The following is a 19363-nucleotide window of genomic DNA, read 5'->3' as shown; positions in this document are numbered from 1 at the left end:
TTTTTCTTTCCTTTTCCTAGATATTCTTTCAATTTGTTATCATGCACGGGAATATTTTGATGGACAAGAATAGTTCATGATGAAATGCAGGCATAATTGTAATGTAGAGTTTGTTTCGAACTCTCAACCACAAGTTAGTTGTACAAAGAGGAACCCAAAATATTAAAAAATTATTACTTAAACTTTTAAATTACAAAATTATTAAATAAAAAGTAAGATCTATAAAACTGTTAGTTTTGATAAATTTCATTAGACAAGCATTTTATTTAATTTTGAGTTAAAATATATTTATATCTGAACTTTTGTCAAAAATTGGTTCTATAAAATATAAGTTCTGATAAAATTCTATTTACTTAAATATTGAGTTGGAATAAGTTGAGAGCGGTTTCAATTTGTTGAGTATTTTTCAAGTCATAATCAGTCCGAAAGAGACTAAAAGAATATGATTCTTCACTTTATTTGCAAGGTGGAAAAGGATGGCACGTTTCAGTGTTCACAGAATATCAGAAAATATAACCGTTTGAATTAGGGATTACTTTTATTCGGTAAGAATATCATTGTGTGAATGCAAGATCAACTATAAACTCTTCTTTTATCAATGAAAGAATAATTTTATTTTAGAATGAGTTAAATGTATTTTTTTTAATCTCTGAAGTTTTGTCAAAAATTGGTTTTAGATAATTATGACAATAGTTTTTGTTCACAAGAAAGGTTAATGTCTACATTGCTAATAATCTTTTACTCTCGACCAACTTATATAAATAAAAAATATATGCACATCTTTCTAGTTACGTAAACTAAATATTAACGTAATTTGTTAATGAAAACTATTATTATATAATTATTTAAAAATATGAGATATATATTGTTTAACATAGGACTAAATTCATTTTATACAGAAAATCAGTAAAGAAAAACATATTTAATCCTTTTAGGATTAGATATTCTAGGGGATTGAATTGTTCTTTTATTTTATGCTGTCTTGCGAATCCTCTGCTGTTGAGAAATGAAAGTCAAGTAGATTGTGCTATGAAATTGTTCTTCTTTACTAAAAATACAAAAAAAAAAGATAAAAAGACAAAAGAGGAAAGTTCCATTTGAAAAATAATGAGTGAGTGATTAAGTCAATCTTAATATACATTATCGATAATGAAATGATTACATCAAAAGACATATTTTCCTATTAATTAATATACATATTTTTTATATATGGATTGTTCCATTCTATATTAACTCACTTTGTATTCGTGCGTTCCCTTCAAGGAATGTGTGTTGAATCTATTTATTCATCTGTATAAGGAATGATCTGCTACAGTCAATCTGCATAAGAAAATTACAATTTTATTAAAAAAATAAATATTAATACATCTGTTATATATATATATAGAAAACAAAAGCTAGAAAAGATAGTTTTTGTTAGGGTGTTTCTTTTTGCACTCCATCAAATTTCTTCATGCACCTCCTCAATTTTGAAATTTTATTTTTATAACAAAGAAGTTAATTCTGGAAATGGAAATTTATAAGAGAAAAATAATATTCCATAATAGCTATTTTACCTTCTAGAATTTAAAACAACTATTTTGATTTTCGGAATTTGATTTCTGAAATTAATGGAGTGCATGAAGAAATTTGAGGAAGTGCATGAAGAAATGTCATTTTTATTATTATTTGGGCTAGCAGACTGGCCTACTCAGTTGCATACTTAACCAACACGAATTGCAGGTTATGCGGAATGAACTTAAGCGGGTGCAAATATTAAGTGGACCGTTTCTTCCTGCACCTCCATATCTTCTTCTCCCACCTCCATACATAACATGAAAATACATTTTTATTCTTTTTGTGTTACCCCCGTAAAGTAGTTTCCAGATTATGTAATCTGGAAACTTATTTGAAAAAATACTTCCGGATTACATAATCTGGAAGCTAAATAAGACTTCCGGATTATGTAATCCGAAAAGTAATCATGCATTTGAAAAAAGATTTCTGGATTATGTAATCCGGAAGCTAATTACAAATTTGAAAAATGACTTCCAGATTACATAATCCAGAATATTATAGAGGAACATTTTTGAAAATATATGGAGGTGAGAGAAAAAGGTACGGTGGTGCAGGAAGAAACCGTCTATTAAGTGTGTTTCACAATTTCATAATAGATTATGAACCGATGAATCCTAATTTTTTTGGATATTCTTTTATAAAAGTATTCTCTATAACTAAAAGTATTTGCCTTCTTCTAAGACTTGTTGCTTGCTCTTCCCCTTCTCACACCTCACATTTTGCATAAATAATTAGATGCTTACTATAACCAAAACAATAGTACTTTTTTCCTCCTCAATTATTCATAACTCTGTCACTCCATAGATAAATAGAACCATACCATTGCCTTTAAAACATATCTTCTAGCACCTTTGTCTCTTCTCCTTCCCCTTAACACATTTTAAGAGTTAATTATCGTTATACCATGAAATAACCCCAACATACTTGGTACCTTTTTCCTCCTCATTAATGACACTTTCATACTTTCTTTTTCACTCCATTTTCTTTGTACTTTTATTTATAAGAAAAGATGTATATAATAAAAATATATTTTAGAAAGATAGGAATTATTTTCCCTCTAAAGGCTAACACAGAAATTGTAGGATCCAATTGAACAATTAAACCTAAGATAAAAAAAAAAAAAAGAAGCTTTTACTTCTTGCAATCAATCAATTATAATATGCATCCAATCAATTTATCAAATTTCAGAATTGTACTTTTATTCTAGAATTGGAAATTTGAAATTGAAAAAAGATATGATTCTGAAAAAGAAATTTCCAAATAAATCTTTTACATTCTAAAAAAAATTATAGAATAAAATTGAAAAAACCAAAATCTCATTTTGAATTCAAAATTTTAGAAAATAAAAATTCAGAAACATATAAAGTTACTCCCAAAAGTTATTCTAGAAAGTCTAATCCAAAACTAGGAATGACAAATCGGGTAGGGTGGGTCGTGCAAGTCGGTCCGCAATCCACTGAAAAAAATGTGGGATAGACTGCTATTCCAACTTGCTGACCTGCTTGGACCCGTTCCACATAATCCACAACCCGTGTGGACAAAGTGTGGGGCAAGACGGGCTGACTTGCATGACCCGCATAATTTAACAATCTAAATTTTTTTCTGCACCCCATATTTTATTTATCCAGCCAGTCTCATATTTCACATTCCATAATTTTTACTCACATCTTATTATGTATGTGTCGTGTGAATAATATCGTGAAACCATTTATCTAATGTATCTAAATATAAAAATAAATAAATTTATTCAAAATTTATATTTAAAAATTACTTTTATTAATTTTTTTAAAAAAAAATTCTTATACAGGCTGGCCTGCAGGTCAAGCTTTATATGGGACGGACCAACCCGATCCATATTTTACGGATCAAATGCTAAGTGAGTATGCGGGATGAATAACTCTGCATTGTCATCCCTATCCACATATTTAAAAATTAAAAAAAAAAGTATTTTTATGCTTAGTTCAAAACAGTGTTCTGAAAAATTAAATTCAAAAGATATATTCTGAAATACTAAATCAACATATTTAAAAATTAAAGAGTCTTCTGAAAAATCAAATTCATAATGATATAACATATTTAAAAATTAAAGAGAGTATTTTTGGTATGTCATATGAGTGATGAGGTGCAAATCCAAATTTATTAGGTGCACCAGCTGAAAAAGAAACGTACTAATAATATTACAATATTACTTTTACACTAAATTGGCAACACGAAACTTCTCAGAAGATTCTGGTTCACTTACAAGTAGAAAGCACGAACACAACACTTAAAAGTAGCCCATCTAAGATGGCCATACATGAACAATTTTTAAGTACTTTCTCTCTGTACGCACAACAGTTTTCAAATGTTCATCAAAATGGAAATTTCAAGGAAATTTCTTGTGTTCTATAAATGACCCTATTCTGCTGAATCAGTTCTTCAAATGATCCACTATCAGAGAAACCTTTTGTGACACCTTCACTAATACTCCTCCGATCAACCAACATGGCTTTGCAAGGACCTGACTTTGACAAAATCATTCACTTCCTCTCCATTTGTATCCTAGCTTTCATCAATGAAGGCTCTTCCTCCCTCTCTAGTGCCTTCATGAACGAGCCATGGTCATGGAGTCTAAGCATTCCCATCAGTTTGTATGTGAAATTTGCTCTTGAGATTCATTCTCATCTTGGAATCTGTGTTGGGATTGGAGTACCCTCTTTGGTCTATTGGGGAGCCACACGTGGTGCCATAGATTGGTACTGGCAAGCAGCCTTGAAGTTCAACCATGAGATTTTCAAAACTTGCTTGTTCAACATTGTCATTGGCCTGTTACACTTGTTGGTGTCAAAGCTGGCTCATTACGTCATTGAGTGGGTGAGGGATCACAAGTTGAACAAAGGGTACTTCTCTCATTGGCCACTGATTTCTAAGTTGGACTTTGATTCACTTTCTGAGCACCCTTTACTGAGGCCAATTTCTGTCAAGTATTTGCTTCTGAAGCTCGTTGAATTGCTCACTGTCTTCTTCTACAATGGGAACATATTGCTCTTGAGCTGGTGCTTTTCAGGACAGGTTTACAGTTATGAGGTTGGCAAAGCCATCTCTTGGGTTAGCTTGGGGAGCTCCATGTTTGTGTGGATCAAGGCTTTACTGAGTGAACTTGGAATGCAACAAGAACCACCTGAAGAGAAAGCATGCAAGAAGGCTGAGGAAAAGGATAACAGTTCTTCAATTCAAAGTGTGGACACCAAAGCTGAAGCAGTAATCTGCTCATCAGAATGTTGAGGGGAGAGTAAGTGTTGTATGAATGACTCAATAAGATCATAGTTTTAAGTGTATCAGCAGTGAATTGTAATGAGTGGTATTTCTTTTGTATATATATATGTTTTGTCATAGTTTTAATTAGCTACAGTTTTATGTGAGGGGAATGTGTACTAAATGTTGAAACATACCTTGATGATGTGTAGAGGTAGACATGAATTAGGGAATAAGGGTTTAGTATGATTCTTAATCCTGTCAATGTTTTTCATGTATGAGGACTGTCTCAATTTATTATCTCACTTCTTATTTATTTTACAAGAGCTGTGTTCAAATATAGAGATAGATCTATTTTATGAAATGAGTGTGTTTCTTTGATAAATATAAAAATGATCATATAACTTTTCATTTATATCCACCTATTACTTATTTCATCTCAAATAATTGTGATTAATATAGTATTATTTTAGGTTAACCAATTTCAAATCTGCTATGTAATATTAGGTTAATTATTAAAAAGAGATTTAAGTCACTAATAAATACTCTTATTTGAAATTTGAAAGAAAAAAATCTCAAATAATACATGTGATTCCGATAAAAAAAAAAAGTAAAAATATTCAAATTATACACTAACCTAACCAATCTTTCACAACAAGAAAATCATCATGAAATAAAAACTAATTTTTAGAGATAAAAAATAATTAGTTACTATAGTAACTAAATTAGATATCATTGTAGAGACTAAAAGATTTTTTATTTTTACATTTCTATTATTGTTAAATGGTTTCTAAATCGGTATCTAATTAACAATCAATGTTTTTGCTACCAGATTTAGAATCTAAATAATTGGTAGCAAAAACTTTGGTTACTAATTAGACACCAATCTAGAAACTATTTAACAATAATAGAATCTAATTTAGAAACCAAAATTTTGTTAGTTTCTAAAAATTGATTTTTATTTCATGATTTTCTTGTAGTGTTTGTTATTAACAAGTTGAGTTTATTTTTTTTATGTTATTTTGAGTTTTTTTGTAAAAGAGAAAAAACACATTAAGAGAATTAAATCTCTCTTTCAATATTAGTTATAATAACCGTCCTAAATAAAAATAACATAAAAAGTATAATTTTTTAGGTTAGTTGAATAACTATCGGAAAAAATTACTTTTTAGGTTGATTATAAAGAATTGTCATATGTATGTCAATTAGAAAAGAATCATTATAAAAAATTCTTTTAAAATATCAAATTACACCTTTTGTATAATTTTTTATGTCAATTTCAAACACAATTAACATAAAAAGAGCTAGTTTTTATGACGGCTATAAAAGAATTTTTATAGAAATTATTCCTAGTATAAAAAACAAAATCGTCATAAACACAGATATTTTCAAATAAAACCTTAATTAAATATTTAAACATAAACAATTTAAAAATTTACTAAAACTTGATATTATAGTCAACCACGTAAAAATTGTTAATTGTTAGGATGAATTGTCCTATATAGATAGAGTGATGTTACTGTCCATGTTTATGCATATTTGTACAATAAGATTAGAAAACATAAAAGTAGGAGAGAAAGCTGGTGGGATATGGTGTGAAAACATTAGGGGAGTAAGAGGATACATTCATTTTTTTATCAATTTTATGATATAGTAGCTATTTTTGTTTTGTTTTTAGTTATATACTATTTGGGTTAATTAAACTCAAACATATCATAATTGTATGTTGTCTCTGCATTGTTTTGCACTAATTTAGATTTAAAAGGGTTTTGACATCCCCAATGTCCTATCTATGCAACCACCATTGTAAAGTCACACACTAGGTAGGGTTTTCTTAATAGAATATGGTTGTGGCTTACAGTAAAATTACAATTATAAGGCAAATAAAATAATTATATGTAACAAGTAACAAAAAGAAAAAATTAAAACAATGATATGTAGCAAGTAACAAAAAACAATTGGTTTGTGTAACAAAAATAAATTCAATCACCATGAAGATCTTACCCACATAATATTTCTTTCCTTTTCATTTTCAGAAAGAATGAGTTCACCAAGAGTGAAACATGGACCACTATATTTTGGTAGCACTAAGAAAACCATAAAACAGTATGATTAATTTTCTATTGAAGAAAAAAAAAAATCCATTTATTTAGTGTCATAACTAGAAATCTACCTTAATAAAAATATATGATTAGTTAACAATATTTAGGGGTGGCAAAGTGGGGTGGCCCGACCCGCGACCCACGATAAAAAATGCGGTGCAGGCTCACTTTTTAACCCGCTGACACAGGACCCGCGCTGGCCAACAGCGGGACGGGGCAGGCTGACCCGCAAAAAAATAATAAAAATAAAAAAATTAATTGACTTGACAGCAATGGTACAGTGGAGAAGTGACAACTTTGAGTGAAAGAAAATTAGGTTTTCACTCAAAACACAACGCAGTTACGCTGTTCTAAAAAACACACACGACACACTCTACTTTGCAGTGTCGTCGCTCGCTCTCCGCGTGGTTTCGCTTGCAACTGTCACGCGCTATTGTCGCTCTGTTGCTGCACACCACTACTATCTTCACTCCTCCTCTACGTTCCAAAAAAAAAAAAAAACAGGTCAACCCACAAGTCCGCAGGCCAACCTGCATGCGGGGCGGGTCATGAAAACCAGCCTGCATTTTGTATGCGGGGCGGGCCTATGCGAGTCGGCCTGCTTTGCCACCCCTAACAATATTTATCAAAGAAGCTGCATTTTTATGGAATCTACAAGTTTCAACATAAAAAATATTTGGCATCCTATAAAATGAGAATATTAACACACTACGATGGAAGACCATATAGAAGATAACATATTGAGTCCCTGATCAAGCTGTGACTAGAAGATTGGAAGATGAAGAAGGACTTCAAAAGACTCTTTTTTTTATGTAATGAGATTTATTAGACTTACTTTTCCTTCTTCTTAACTTTGTAAAAATGTATAAGATTAGCCTTGTATTAAAAAACAGGAGTACAAATTTTGTATATGAATAGTATTTTTTTCTTGTTAAAAAAGTAGAAGTCAAAATCCTAATTAGGGTTTGACTTGGGAGTCAAAATCCTAATTTGTAGAGTCAACATGCATTCCTCTTCATTAGGAAAGTCAAAATCCTAATTGAAAAGGTCAAGAGAAGTCAACAATATGGTCCGCTACACACCCACATGACTATGCAAACATCAATGGTGCAAAAAGGCTTACAAATACAAAAGGTAATTCAAACTATAAAGAAACAAAATCTAGAACCTCCTAAAGATCCAGAGAAAAATAAATTAAAAGAAAAATAACAGGAAAACCTTCAAAGTCCATGGAAACAAGAGATATTCAATGTTTAGGTAAAGGTCACATGTCTTTTAAGTGTTCCAACAAAAGCGTCATAATCTTAAGAAAAAATGATTTGTACAACATTCAAGATGACTCTAGTTCTTCTTTTGCTTCCTTGTAAGAAGAGTCCAGCCAGACCAACTAGAAAGTCCAACTATGAATAAACATGATAGACGATATGTAAACCTATATTAAAGCAAACACTTACGAAGCATGAAGAAAGATTAACAATACAATATTTATGGACACACTAGATGACCACTACAGCTTACAGATCTACTTGTCAAACGATCTATCATATCAGAGAGTTTTATACTTAAATTTTACACTCTTAGAATACTTTATGAAATTGCATGATTGTTTTTAAAATTCTAATTGGAGAGGCAAGAAGAGAGTCCACACGACTCAACTCAAGTCACATGGCTAAGCAACAAGTGGAGGAGCATTAAAGCTTATAAACACTTGAAAAATATATAAAAAAAAAAGTGAGTAATGTTAGACTTGCTTTGCATGGAGTGACGAAAATATAAGTGCAACTGCACTTTACACTATTAGTCTCACATGCCCTAGTGTATGAAGTGTTTTGAGTCTATCCTTTTATAATAGAGACTACCATGTTAGTTTTTTTTTTTTATCGACAATAAAAAATATCTTACCTTCACTCATAACTTTATCACATAAAAAATATCCTAACTACTTTATTTATTATTAATCCATCTTTATTTATATAATTTTATTATATATTACTTAATAAAAAATTAATAATATTATAATAATTAATCATATATATTTATTTTCTATTAATATAACTTTCAGATGTCACACTAATTTTGTTTTTGGAAATATGATAAAAAGAATAATCATGATAATCATAATTGGGATAATTCTAGAGGTGGGGAAAGAAATAATACTTGGTGAGAGATGAGTTAGTCGTTACAAGATTTGAAATAGAAATAATGGTGTTGTAGATTCTCTGTTTATAAGGAATATAATGAAATAATAGAAACGAATATAAAATTTAAATCCTAAAATTAGACTATTCAACATTTACATATTTATATATTTAATAGCACTATGTATATCTGTTTGAGATATATGCTCATTTGACATGCTATATTACTCGTGTGTATATATATATATATATATATATATATATATATATATATATATATGTATGTATATAATTTATACATGATGTTGCAGAGCACATCTTATTTACACATTGTGACTTTTTTTCATTCTTCTGTAATCAAATAATTTATATTTAAAATTTAAAATTGTATATATTTAGCATTAATTGTTAGGCTTATGTAACATTAGCAAAAAGAGTTCACGGGTTTAGACACAGATGGTTAATATATTGAACCAAATGTTAAAAGGTTTAAGTACTCTCCCAATTCAATTCTTAACAAAAACAATCTTTCATTAAACTTTAGTTTAACTCCTGATCGTGATCGTGTCAAATTGGTTTAAGAAAATTTATTGGAACATTAAGGAAGCATATATATATATATATATATATATATATATATATATATATATATGCAAAAAAAATGTAATGTTAATGAACTGCTAAATCGAGAGGGTTAGCTATGGTTATTGTAGTTGGGCCCAATTTGACAAGGCCCAAATTAATAGATGTGTGGTTAATAAGATAGTAGGTACAAAAAGAAAGATCCAAATAGGTTATGAGTCCAATAAGAAAACACTATAAATAGGACATCAGTCTCTAAGAAGTAAGTAGAGTGATTTTTATCTGATAATCATACTAAACTGATTTTGACTTTGGCATCTGAACTTAATGGTGTGTGGTTAATAAGATAGTAGGTACAAAAAGAAAGATCCAAATAAGTTATGAGCCAATAAGAAAACACTATAAATAGGATATCAGTCTAAGAGGTAAGTAGAGTGATTTTTATCTAATAATCATACTAAACTGATGATTTTGACTTTGGAATCGGAGCGCCTTATAGGTACATACACCCAACCGTGAGAAAAGATCGAGAAAAGAAGGCGAAAAGTCCAATTGATCTTATCCAACTTAGGAAGCTTGTCAGCCTTAGGAACTGTTTGAAGCAGGAGCCAAGTCCGAGAGCCCAGTTCAAAAGCTCAATCCGAGAACATTAGCATTTTGCTAAACATAAATTATTTTATATTAAAGGTATATAGTTAGAGTTCATATAGTCGAAAAAGACAATGTTTCATAGTTCAATATTTTCCTTTTAGAAAACTTTTAATTGTCACCCAAATTTAATTCAAGTCATTATAATTTGAAGAAATATCTCTTCTATAAGGAATAAATTTCGCCTAGATTGGTTGTTGACACAAAAATTTAATTAAAACCATAGTCATAAAGATAATTTTGTTAATATATATAAAAAAAACTACGTAAAAACTCATTCTAAATTTTTTTTTTTATTGATTGATACTGTAAAAACCTTTAAGCCTCGATGAAATTGAACTCTTAATTCTCAAAAGGGGCATTTTCAGATACGTTTGTTTTTTACTTTTAAAAACCAGTTAAGTAACCCAAATTACTACTATTTTGTTCACTTTTGCACTCTCTTTTTCCATGGTTACTTACTACACATTCATGAAGTGTTAAAATTTCATCTATCTCTAGAATTCAAAAACATGTGTAATTTAAAAATATATTCCATATTTCAATCTAAAAACATTTTCAAATTTTTGAATTACATAATCCAAAAATATGTATTCCAAATCTGAAATACATTTTTAAATTTTACATAGGCAAGACATTCTAAATTGCTAATTTAGAATACATTTCCTAAGTTTTGAATTTCATAATCCAAAATACATTTTCATATTACAATCCCGAATATAATTACAAGTTATGCAATCCTAAATGCGCATGGTCAATGAAGATAGTAAGTACTAAAATGGCTAGCAAAGAAATTTGGTCTGAATTGACACAGATTGGGACCAAAAAACACAACACACTTTCTTTCCAGAAAGGTAATAAAAAAACTACATTCCGGATTACCCTGTTCATGATAAAAGTGTATTGGCTTGAGTTTCTATGGGGAGCATGAAATACCCAAAACTTGGTCAATTCCAATATGACAATGCTTTTTTTGTTCTCAAATGAAAATGGTCACTATGTCGATCATCATTTCTGCTATTACGAAAAGAAACCTGGTATAAGGCATAGCAGAAGTCACATACTAGCCATGAGAATTTGACTTTATACACGGTTTCATGTCCTCTTAATCTTCGAAAATGTTCCTGTTTCAGAGAAGTAGGTGCTTTGAGTTCCACTACCAAGTTGGTGAGCATGAGCCTGTGGATTTGACAGCTCAATACCCTGAAAAAAATAACTTACTCAACATTAATGCAAAACTTAAAACCAAAGAAAAAGTAATTATGATTATTGTGCTAAAATTGCTATCAAAATCAAGTATTTCATCGTCCATCATAAATATCAGTTAAATTATTGACATAAATTAATTCACGAGAGATATTGCATGTTCTTCGGTGGAAACTTGGTCATTTGGAGAAGGAAATGTAACAATGTTGTGGTTGAAAATTATTTTGAATGATCTTAAAAGTGAAATGTGAAAAACCTATGACTCTTTTCTGAAAACAAGTCACCTATAAATATTGCTCACAATCCAAGTCAACATGACAAGACCACGCAAATATAGATAGACCGACACTTCATCATGAAATATTACACAATGGCCATATCTACTTCCTATGTCCCATCAGGACATCACCTTTGTTTACAAAGGACTTTCTATAGAACGGTTTCGTGATCTTACGTGCAAGCTGTGAATGATAAATATGATATCAATTTGCCAACTTCCAGGTGAGTGTTGAGTTACAAGGAGATACTATTAATTATTGTAATTATTACCAATAAGATATAGTAGGTATACAAAGAGTTATAATTTATTGTAATTATTTCTAGGGTGGTAGAGCTTTATATAATGTACCTCCTTGTACTGGTTTACAATCAAGGAATTGAATCAGATTTTCTCCTCAGTTTTTCAAGTATGTTCAACTTATTTTATATTAATAGTGAATCACAATACATTTTGATTCACGAGTCAGAAAATTGGTTTTCCGATTCACAAGTAGTATCCTATTTCAACTACGTTGGTCAGTCCCAAAAACACTAGTGTTAGTGAGATAACAGGATGATCACTACTACAAGCACTATGGATAGATACAAGGCTTACAAGCTAAATAATTACAATGCTAAACAATGTTTTCAATCAAAGCTTCCAACGACCAATTTGGGATAAATTCACTAATTTTAGAGTGATAGCAGGATGACTGCTACTCCAAAGACTATAGGCAGGCTAAATAATTTAAATGCTAAATACTGTTTCCAGTTACAACTTCTCACCCATTTTGTGCAAAATTCACTACTTTCATTCTAGTTAGGTTCTAGAGAGCAGGAGAAAATATACAAAAACAACAAAAGATGAGCAAACCTGAACAGGTGTAAATGCAAGACTTGATGTCAAACCAGATGTAGCACCACTGCTACCATAATTCTTTTCCTTGAATCTGACAAATGAAAATAGTCCACCAGAATTGTCAGCGTGGTCAGTTAGATAAAAAATGTACTAGAGACAAGGATGATAATTTATCATCTTGCAACAAAATCAGAATATTAAGTAAATAGAACATAATATAGAACTTGAGCAATGAGAAGCACTAACCTTTTAGCAACTTTTGCAGCAAGTTTGCTTTGACCAATAGACACACGCAGTTTGCCACTGCCAGCCTGACCAAGCATTCCATAGCCCTCACCCAGACCATCTCCTGCAATTTGCATGCATAAAAGTATAAGAATATAAGGAGAGATTGACAGTTTTACATTTTAAGTTTCCAAAGGATTTCAGATAAATTCATTAATGCCAAGTTAGGACTTAAGGGACTTATTGTGTTATAAGAGCAATTTGGCTAAGCATGTAATAGCTTTACCCTTTTATTACCATTGTACTTTGACCTGGATTGCAAACATGGAACATTACAGGTATAATATTCTGCCTATGGCTTGTACGTACTATTTGTTTTACTAGTACCTGATAGATTTAAACTTCAGATAATATATTATATTATATGTACTTCTTGTAATTGTAAAAAGCTGTTTTCTTCTCCCTTATTCCGAATTGTAGACTGCTGGCATCTATAGCAGGCAAGCTGCTCGGCTTTCTTTTCAGTCAGTGTACTCCATGCTCCTTTCTTTTATATACATTATATATGCATATATGATATATGTATATATATACATGCATATATGTATATATACATACGTGCATATATGCTATACAGCTGAGTGCCAAAGTGGGTAACATCTCAATATCTCTAGTTGGTATCAGGGCAAGTGTGATTCACTCCGCTGCCTCTGTCAATGTCGGCCATCATCCAACACCAGCCGGCACCGCTATTATCACCACTGGACATCACTGTCCCACCCTGCTGCTTGCCGCCACTGTCCATTGTTGCCAGCTGCTGTCAAATTTTTTTATGGCTAATGCTTGTTGCGAACTCACAATTAGATGTTATCTTTTTATGTCATTGCGAGGGCTCTTCACTCTTCTCCTTTAGTCCTTACTTGAAGGAGATTTTTTTCATGTTTTGGTTCCCAAACATATCATCTGCTGGTCCAGTTGTCTTTTCCTGGAACACCTACCATTACTATTGGAAAACTCAATGGAAAGAAAAGAACTACTTTTCATTATCTGCATCAATAGAGCTTTGATTTCTTGGTCAAGGATATTAGCAACTAGAGGAGGAAAGTGAAATATAATTTGAATAATGCTCAATAGCTGAACACCTAAGGTGTGGTTAAGCACTTACCTTAAAGACCTATTCTCTATATGTTGCACAAGCCACCCAAGATATAACAGGAACCTCTCGTGTGATATAGGTTACAGAACTAACAAGGTATAATACCCCGGATAAGAAGAGGAGTACTCAAAAGTGTGTTTTGGAGGAAATGGGATATTCCTATTTATACAACTTCGGATGTGACCAACACGGTCACATGAGAATGCAGAAGTAACACTATGAGGAAAAGGAAGTAATATTCACATTGTCTCACGATCATACATGTGCAAGGCAAGTACTATAAGAAGCAAGTATAGCATAAGAAAGTAAGATAACTCATCAGTCATATAATATATACAGATAAGGATGGGAACAAATGATAAAAAGGAAAATGAAAGTTTATGATAAAAGACCTTGATAGCCCATTCTCGAGGGAAGGTAGTAGAATCGAGATACAAGTAGTGTATCAGAGAGCTGATATTATGAATAGTAAATTGTTTCGTATCGTGAATTGTAAGATTCATAAACATTAAAAAATTTAATATATACTTAAATATAAGATATGTATACATGCAAGATACAATAAATTATATATGTAATCCACACTGATTCACACAATACAAAATCGTTTCGTTTTGCGATTCAGCGATTCTTCATGCGAATCGCACGATACATCTAAGATTCAAGGACGAAAAAGATTCTTCAAACGATTCGTATCGTGGGAGGGTGAAACCGTATCGTTTTGTACGATACGTATCGTGAATCGTAAGATACTAACTACTATGGCAGGGGCAATTGACATGTTTTTTAAATGAGTTATGCCTATGAGGCCCAATCTCATGCCTTGCACAAGCCTCACACCTCTTACTACCCATTTTAAATTTATAAGAAACATGTTGGAATATATAAACACTTGAAATATGACTGAACTCCAAATTGCCTAGTTCAATCAAAGGAAGATATTGTACTTTGATAGAGGAAGTATGTTTTAAATATTTGGAGGAAACAAGCATAACTAGTTGCAGACCAATGGATAGTCCCATAGATCTACATCAGAAGTCAATGCAGAACAGTGTGAACTATATTCTAATGCAAAGAGATACAGAAGACTTATGGAAAAACTCATTTATCTTGCAATCACAAGATCTATTATTTCTTTTCCAATCGATGTTGTTAGTCAATTTATGCAAGCTCCCCATTGTTAGAATGTGGTGATCCCTATTATTCTAAGGTAAATTAAGAGACTCTAGCTCAAGGTGTAGTGTACGAGGATAAAGGGACAAATCTCTAGGTATTATAATGTTGATCAGGCAGAATATCCAATAGAAAAGAGATCTACTATTCGGTATTGTATATCCATTGGTGGTAATATTATCTCTTGGAAGAGTAAGAAAAAGAATGTTGCACGGTATGCAGATGCAAAATCCAAAGCAATGGCCATAGTCACTTGTGAATAGATATGGATTAAACAACTTCAAGAGTCAAGATTTTGTGATATTCAACAAATGAAGTTATATTGTGACAACTAGGAAACCCTTCACTTTTCCTCTAACCCAATTTTCCATCAAAGAACCAAACATCTACAAATTAAGTGTCATTTTATTCAACAGAAGTTGTTCGCCAAGGAAATATCCACTGAAACTTTCAACTTAAATTATCAACTTGCAGATGTCATGACAAAGTCTTTGAGGGTATCAAATTCAATTCCATATAATATATATGCTCCAGCTTAATAGCCTACGTGTTTCATATAATATATATGCTCCAGCTTATTCCAAAGAGTTGAGTTTATTTGACTTTTGGTTTACAAACGGATCATTATGGGTTTAAAGAAAAAATCCTTTGGACTCGCCAACTCGGTGGCAAACTCCCGAGTTCAACCGAGTTCACCGAGTTTGCAATGAGTCCACCAAGTTTGTTCAAACAACGAGTTTGTTCAAAAAACGAGTTTGCTTCCGAGTTAACTCGGATGGGGTGAGTAGAAACGTAAAGTCAAACGAGTTAACAAGTCAACTCGCAAGTTTGATAACCATGATTGTTAGGATTTAGATCAGAATTGCCATAACAAACGGATAGAAAAATCTAGCTATTTGGAATTTCTCATTTGCAATACGGAAAGAACACAATGGACTAAAGAAATAGAGAAAGTTCATTTGCCCACCAATTTCCAAACTCAATTCTTGCATACTTTTCTCTTCAATCCTCTTTTTCACTAATAGCCTAGCAGAATATCCCATTCCTTTTTTCCCACTACCACAAACTACATTGGCAGGTGAATATATTTTCAATCCACTCCCTTATTTTTGCCACTAATCCTTCAGATTCCTTATGTGATCGTTATTGGTTCTTATCATAGGGTTTTGCATCACTATCACAACTTCATTATTCAAAGTCTAATTACTTCCCATTCTCCTTTTTATTCCATCTATATAATCCTTAATTCCCTATTTTTCAAAATATAATAAATATAAATTCACGTATCAAATTAAAATATCAAAAGCAAAAAAATTGCTATGCAGACGTAAATCAGATCAGGATGAGAAACTGGTAAAATTACCTAATGAACTCTCTTCTGGGACTCCAAATTGCATCCTATTTGCTAACTTTCTCATGTCTGTTATTGCATACCTGTAATTAGAATCAACAGGTCATAAATTAAAAAACAAAAGAAAATTAATAAGGCAGCATATCTTCAACCAGCAACCTAAAGATCCAGTACAAACAAAAATTTAAGACTATGCTAACCTTTCCTTCATCTTCCTAAGGCGTCGACCACCTCTCTTCTTTTTAGGCTCAGAATCAGGAACTGCAAGTGCTTTTGGTTGTTTTGCCGGAGGGGGCTCCTGCCACTTCTCAATTTTTTTGTGAATCTCATCCTTGAAAGCCCTTCCAGTTTTTCCAGATGGATCCCCACGTATGGAATCTACCCGTGCTGCAAGTGTAGACTTCGCAGCCAGGAGTCGACATGCTCGCATCCTTAGAGATGGAGGAGTAGTCTGAAATATCTCTGTTTGCTCAAGGTAACCTACACGAAATTGAGATGTTGCTGTGGAGAACCCAGCAAGATTCTTTTTCTTGGCACCAAGAAGCTGAACATTACAAGCAGGCATTTTTGCTAGAGATGTCAGACCACCAGCTGTGCCCATGAGTTTAGCTGCAACAGCACTCCCAACTATAGCAGAGAGATTAGGTGCAATGTAACCCATTCTACTCTCAACGAAATCTAGAACTTTCTTCTTTGCTGAATCAAGAACAAGTGCTCGATCACAGGCCTCAACTGTCTTACTAAGGACTTCTTCTGGAAGAGGCTTGCCAGTTGTAGTTGAAGCAGTAACAGACACAACCATTATAATGGCTGAAGGTAAAAGCCCTTCTAAATCAACAAGAGTCAAATCCATTTCATTTCCTATCTTCTTGACAACACGTGCATAATCGATTGGGTGATGCACCAACGACTCAAGCTCAGGAAATTTTAATCGATACTTTTCACGAATAAAATTGTGGATTATAACAATCTCATTCTCAATGTCAACTGACAGCGCATTGCAATCCACAATCAATTGATATTCAGGATCATCTTCTAGATCTACTCCCTGAGTCAAGACATCCGACCCCATTTTCAGGGCCTCCTCCACTTTCTGCAATAAAAAGTAACATTATACCTTGTTCAGACACCCATGTCAATATATATGCCTCTATAATAAAACATCCTAGGTATCAGAAAAATGAAACTAAAAAGGAAAAACACCATGACAACATAAAACAATGAAAGAAACCCTAATTCCCAGCTTAGTCAAACTGATTCTAGATTCTACGAAAGTCAATAAAGCACTCAACAGCAATAGAAATAACAATGACCATTCACAGACAAGCCTGGTTTTAAATTGTAACAATAGTAGTAATGATATTGGAGGTCCCACCAACAACAACTGAGAGAAAGGTTTTAAGCAACAGTATGTGAAAATGAATTTGGCGGCAACATCAAGTTTTTAGAGTCTCTGCAACTGTAACAATATCACAAGCGTAGCTGCATCAATTTAAATGCTCGACTGTGGGCAATTTATAGTCGCTCAGAAAGAAATTAGGAGCAACTAACCTGTATAATAGCAATGTACCTCTGGGTTTTCTGCAACTTGGAAACACTGTCCAAGTCATCATAGTTGAGGCTTTCTAGGTCAGCCAGATCACCATCACCATCCTCTTCCATGTCTGCAGCATCGACATCGTTATCCTCCTGAAACAAAAGGAACCAACCACCTTATTCGTAACAAAACTTTTCCTGAATTCTTTCAAACCTGACAGGTTAGGTAAAAAAATTAAAAAGATGAAGAAAAAGAAGCTTACAGGAATTTCAGCCTCGTTATCAGACAGTTCATCGAGGTCGGCGAGAAAAGAATCAGCAAGCGTAGCCTGGAATCAAACACGCACAATAATAATACCCCAAATGTTCATACTTCAAAATTAAAATTTGAAACTGAAAACATTCAATTAAAACCAAGAAAAAACAAAGGGAAGAAATAACGAAAACAAACCATATCTCTGGACGAGGTGGGCGGAATCAATGTTCTTGTGAATTGGTATTCTAGTCAGTGACCGTACAGAACTCACAAATTAGGATTGTAGAATGGCAATTGGTTCCCGCATTATATAGCTGTACCCAATTACAGGAAATAAAAAGACTAAAATACCCTTAAAAAATTGGAATATATATAAAATTACATTCTGAATTTTTTCCCGAACACAATAATCCTTCCGGATCAATTTTTTTGAAATGTATTATTTTTAATTCTGAATTTTTTATCTGGAATGGAATTTTGATTTTTGTTTCTGAATTTTTGTTTTTGGAACACAATAATCTCTTTTTATCTACTTTTTCGAAATGCATTATTTTTAATTCTAGATTTTCATTTTCATAATAAAAAGTATTTTCGGAATTTTTTAAATTATGTTGGATACAGGTTTAAAAGTGTTGGGTGCAGAAAGAATATGGCTTGTGCGTAAACGTAATGGGCCTCACTCATTTTGGATGAGAGATCCAACCTTTGGTTGATTAAGATTTTATGTAGAAAAAAAAATATTTTAATAGAAAAGTAATTATTATAATCTTTTAGATATTTGTTTACTTTTAAAAAAAATACAAATTAAAAACACCTTAGTTTCGTGCGTCCGTGTGGCGATTGCGGTGATGTGGAATTAGGTTTCAATGGTTACGTGATGTGATTTAGGGAGTTAGGTTCTGATTTTATGTTGGGCTGCACAATACAAAATGGGTAGTTTCTTCCTGCATCCTACATTTTTTTTCTTGCACCTCTATAGTGTTATGCAAAGACCAAACTGTTCTTATTATTTTTTAAAAATCGTAAAATGCACTTGAACTGTATTTATTTTTTTACATTATGGATTATGGAATTTGGAAAAA

The 19363-nt window shown here is 32.1% G+C and overlaps 1 protein-coding gene across 1 annotated transcript; it reads right to left on the bottom strand.

The window, feature by feature from the left end:
• Nucleotides 1–11076: 11076 nt before the first annotated feature.
• LOC137806362 (U4/U6 small nuclear ribonucleoprotein Prp31 homolog) lies at nt 11077–18607 on the bottom strand. Its single transcript, XM_068606418.1, has 8 exons — nt 18477–18607; nt 18289–18354; nt 18041–18178; nt 16690–17582; nt 16502–16572; nt 12831–12933; nt 12600–12675; nt 11077–11464 (listed from the first exon to the last, which is right to left on the bottom strand). The coding sequence occupies exons 1-8, from the start codon at nt 18477–18479 to the stop codon at nt 11357–11359; spliced, it is 1458 nt and encodes a 485-aa protein (XP_068462519.1). The 5' UTR covers nt 18480–18607; the 3' UTR covers nt 11077–11356.
• Between the last annotated feature and the right edge of the window lie 756 nt (nt 18608–19363).

Source organism: Phaseolus vulgaris, chromosome 3 (assembly GCF_000499845.2).
Source record: "Phaseolus vulgaris cultivar G19833 chromosome 3, P. vulgaris v2.0, whole genome shotgun sequence".
Lineage (NCBI taxonomy): Eukaryota > Viridiplantae > Streptophyta > Magnoliopsida > Fabales > Fabaceae > Phaseolus > Phaseolus vulgaris.
This window is presented reverse-complemented; position numbering and strand designations above follow the sequence as displayed.

What these genes read in the sequence shown, in the direction of transcription:
- LOC137806362 (XM_068606418.1), bottom strand. An exon ending in CTTAGGAAGATGAAGGAAAG is followed by an intron (nt 16,573 to 16,689) that starts GTTAGCATAGTC and finishes TTCTAATTACAG; the next exon opens with GTATGCAATAACAGACATGA. An exon ending in CCCAGAAGAGAGTTCATTAG is followed by an intron (nt 12,934 to 16,501) that starts GTAATTTTACCA and finishes TGCAAATTGCAG; the next exon opens with GAGATGGTCTGGGTGAGGGC.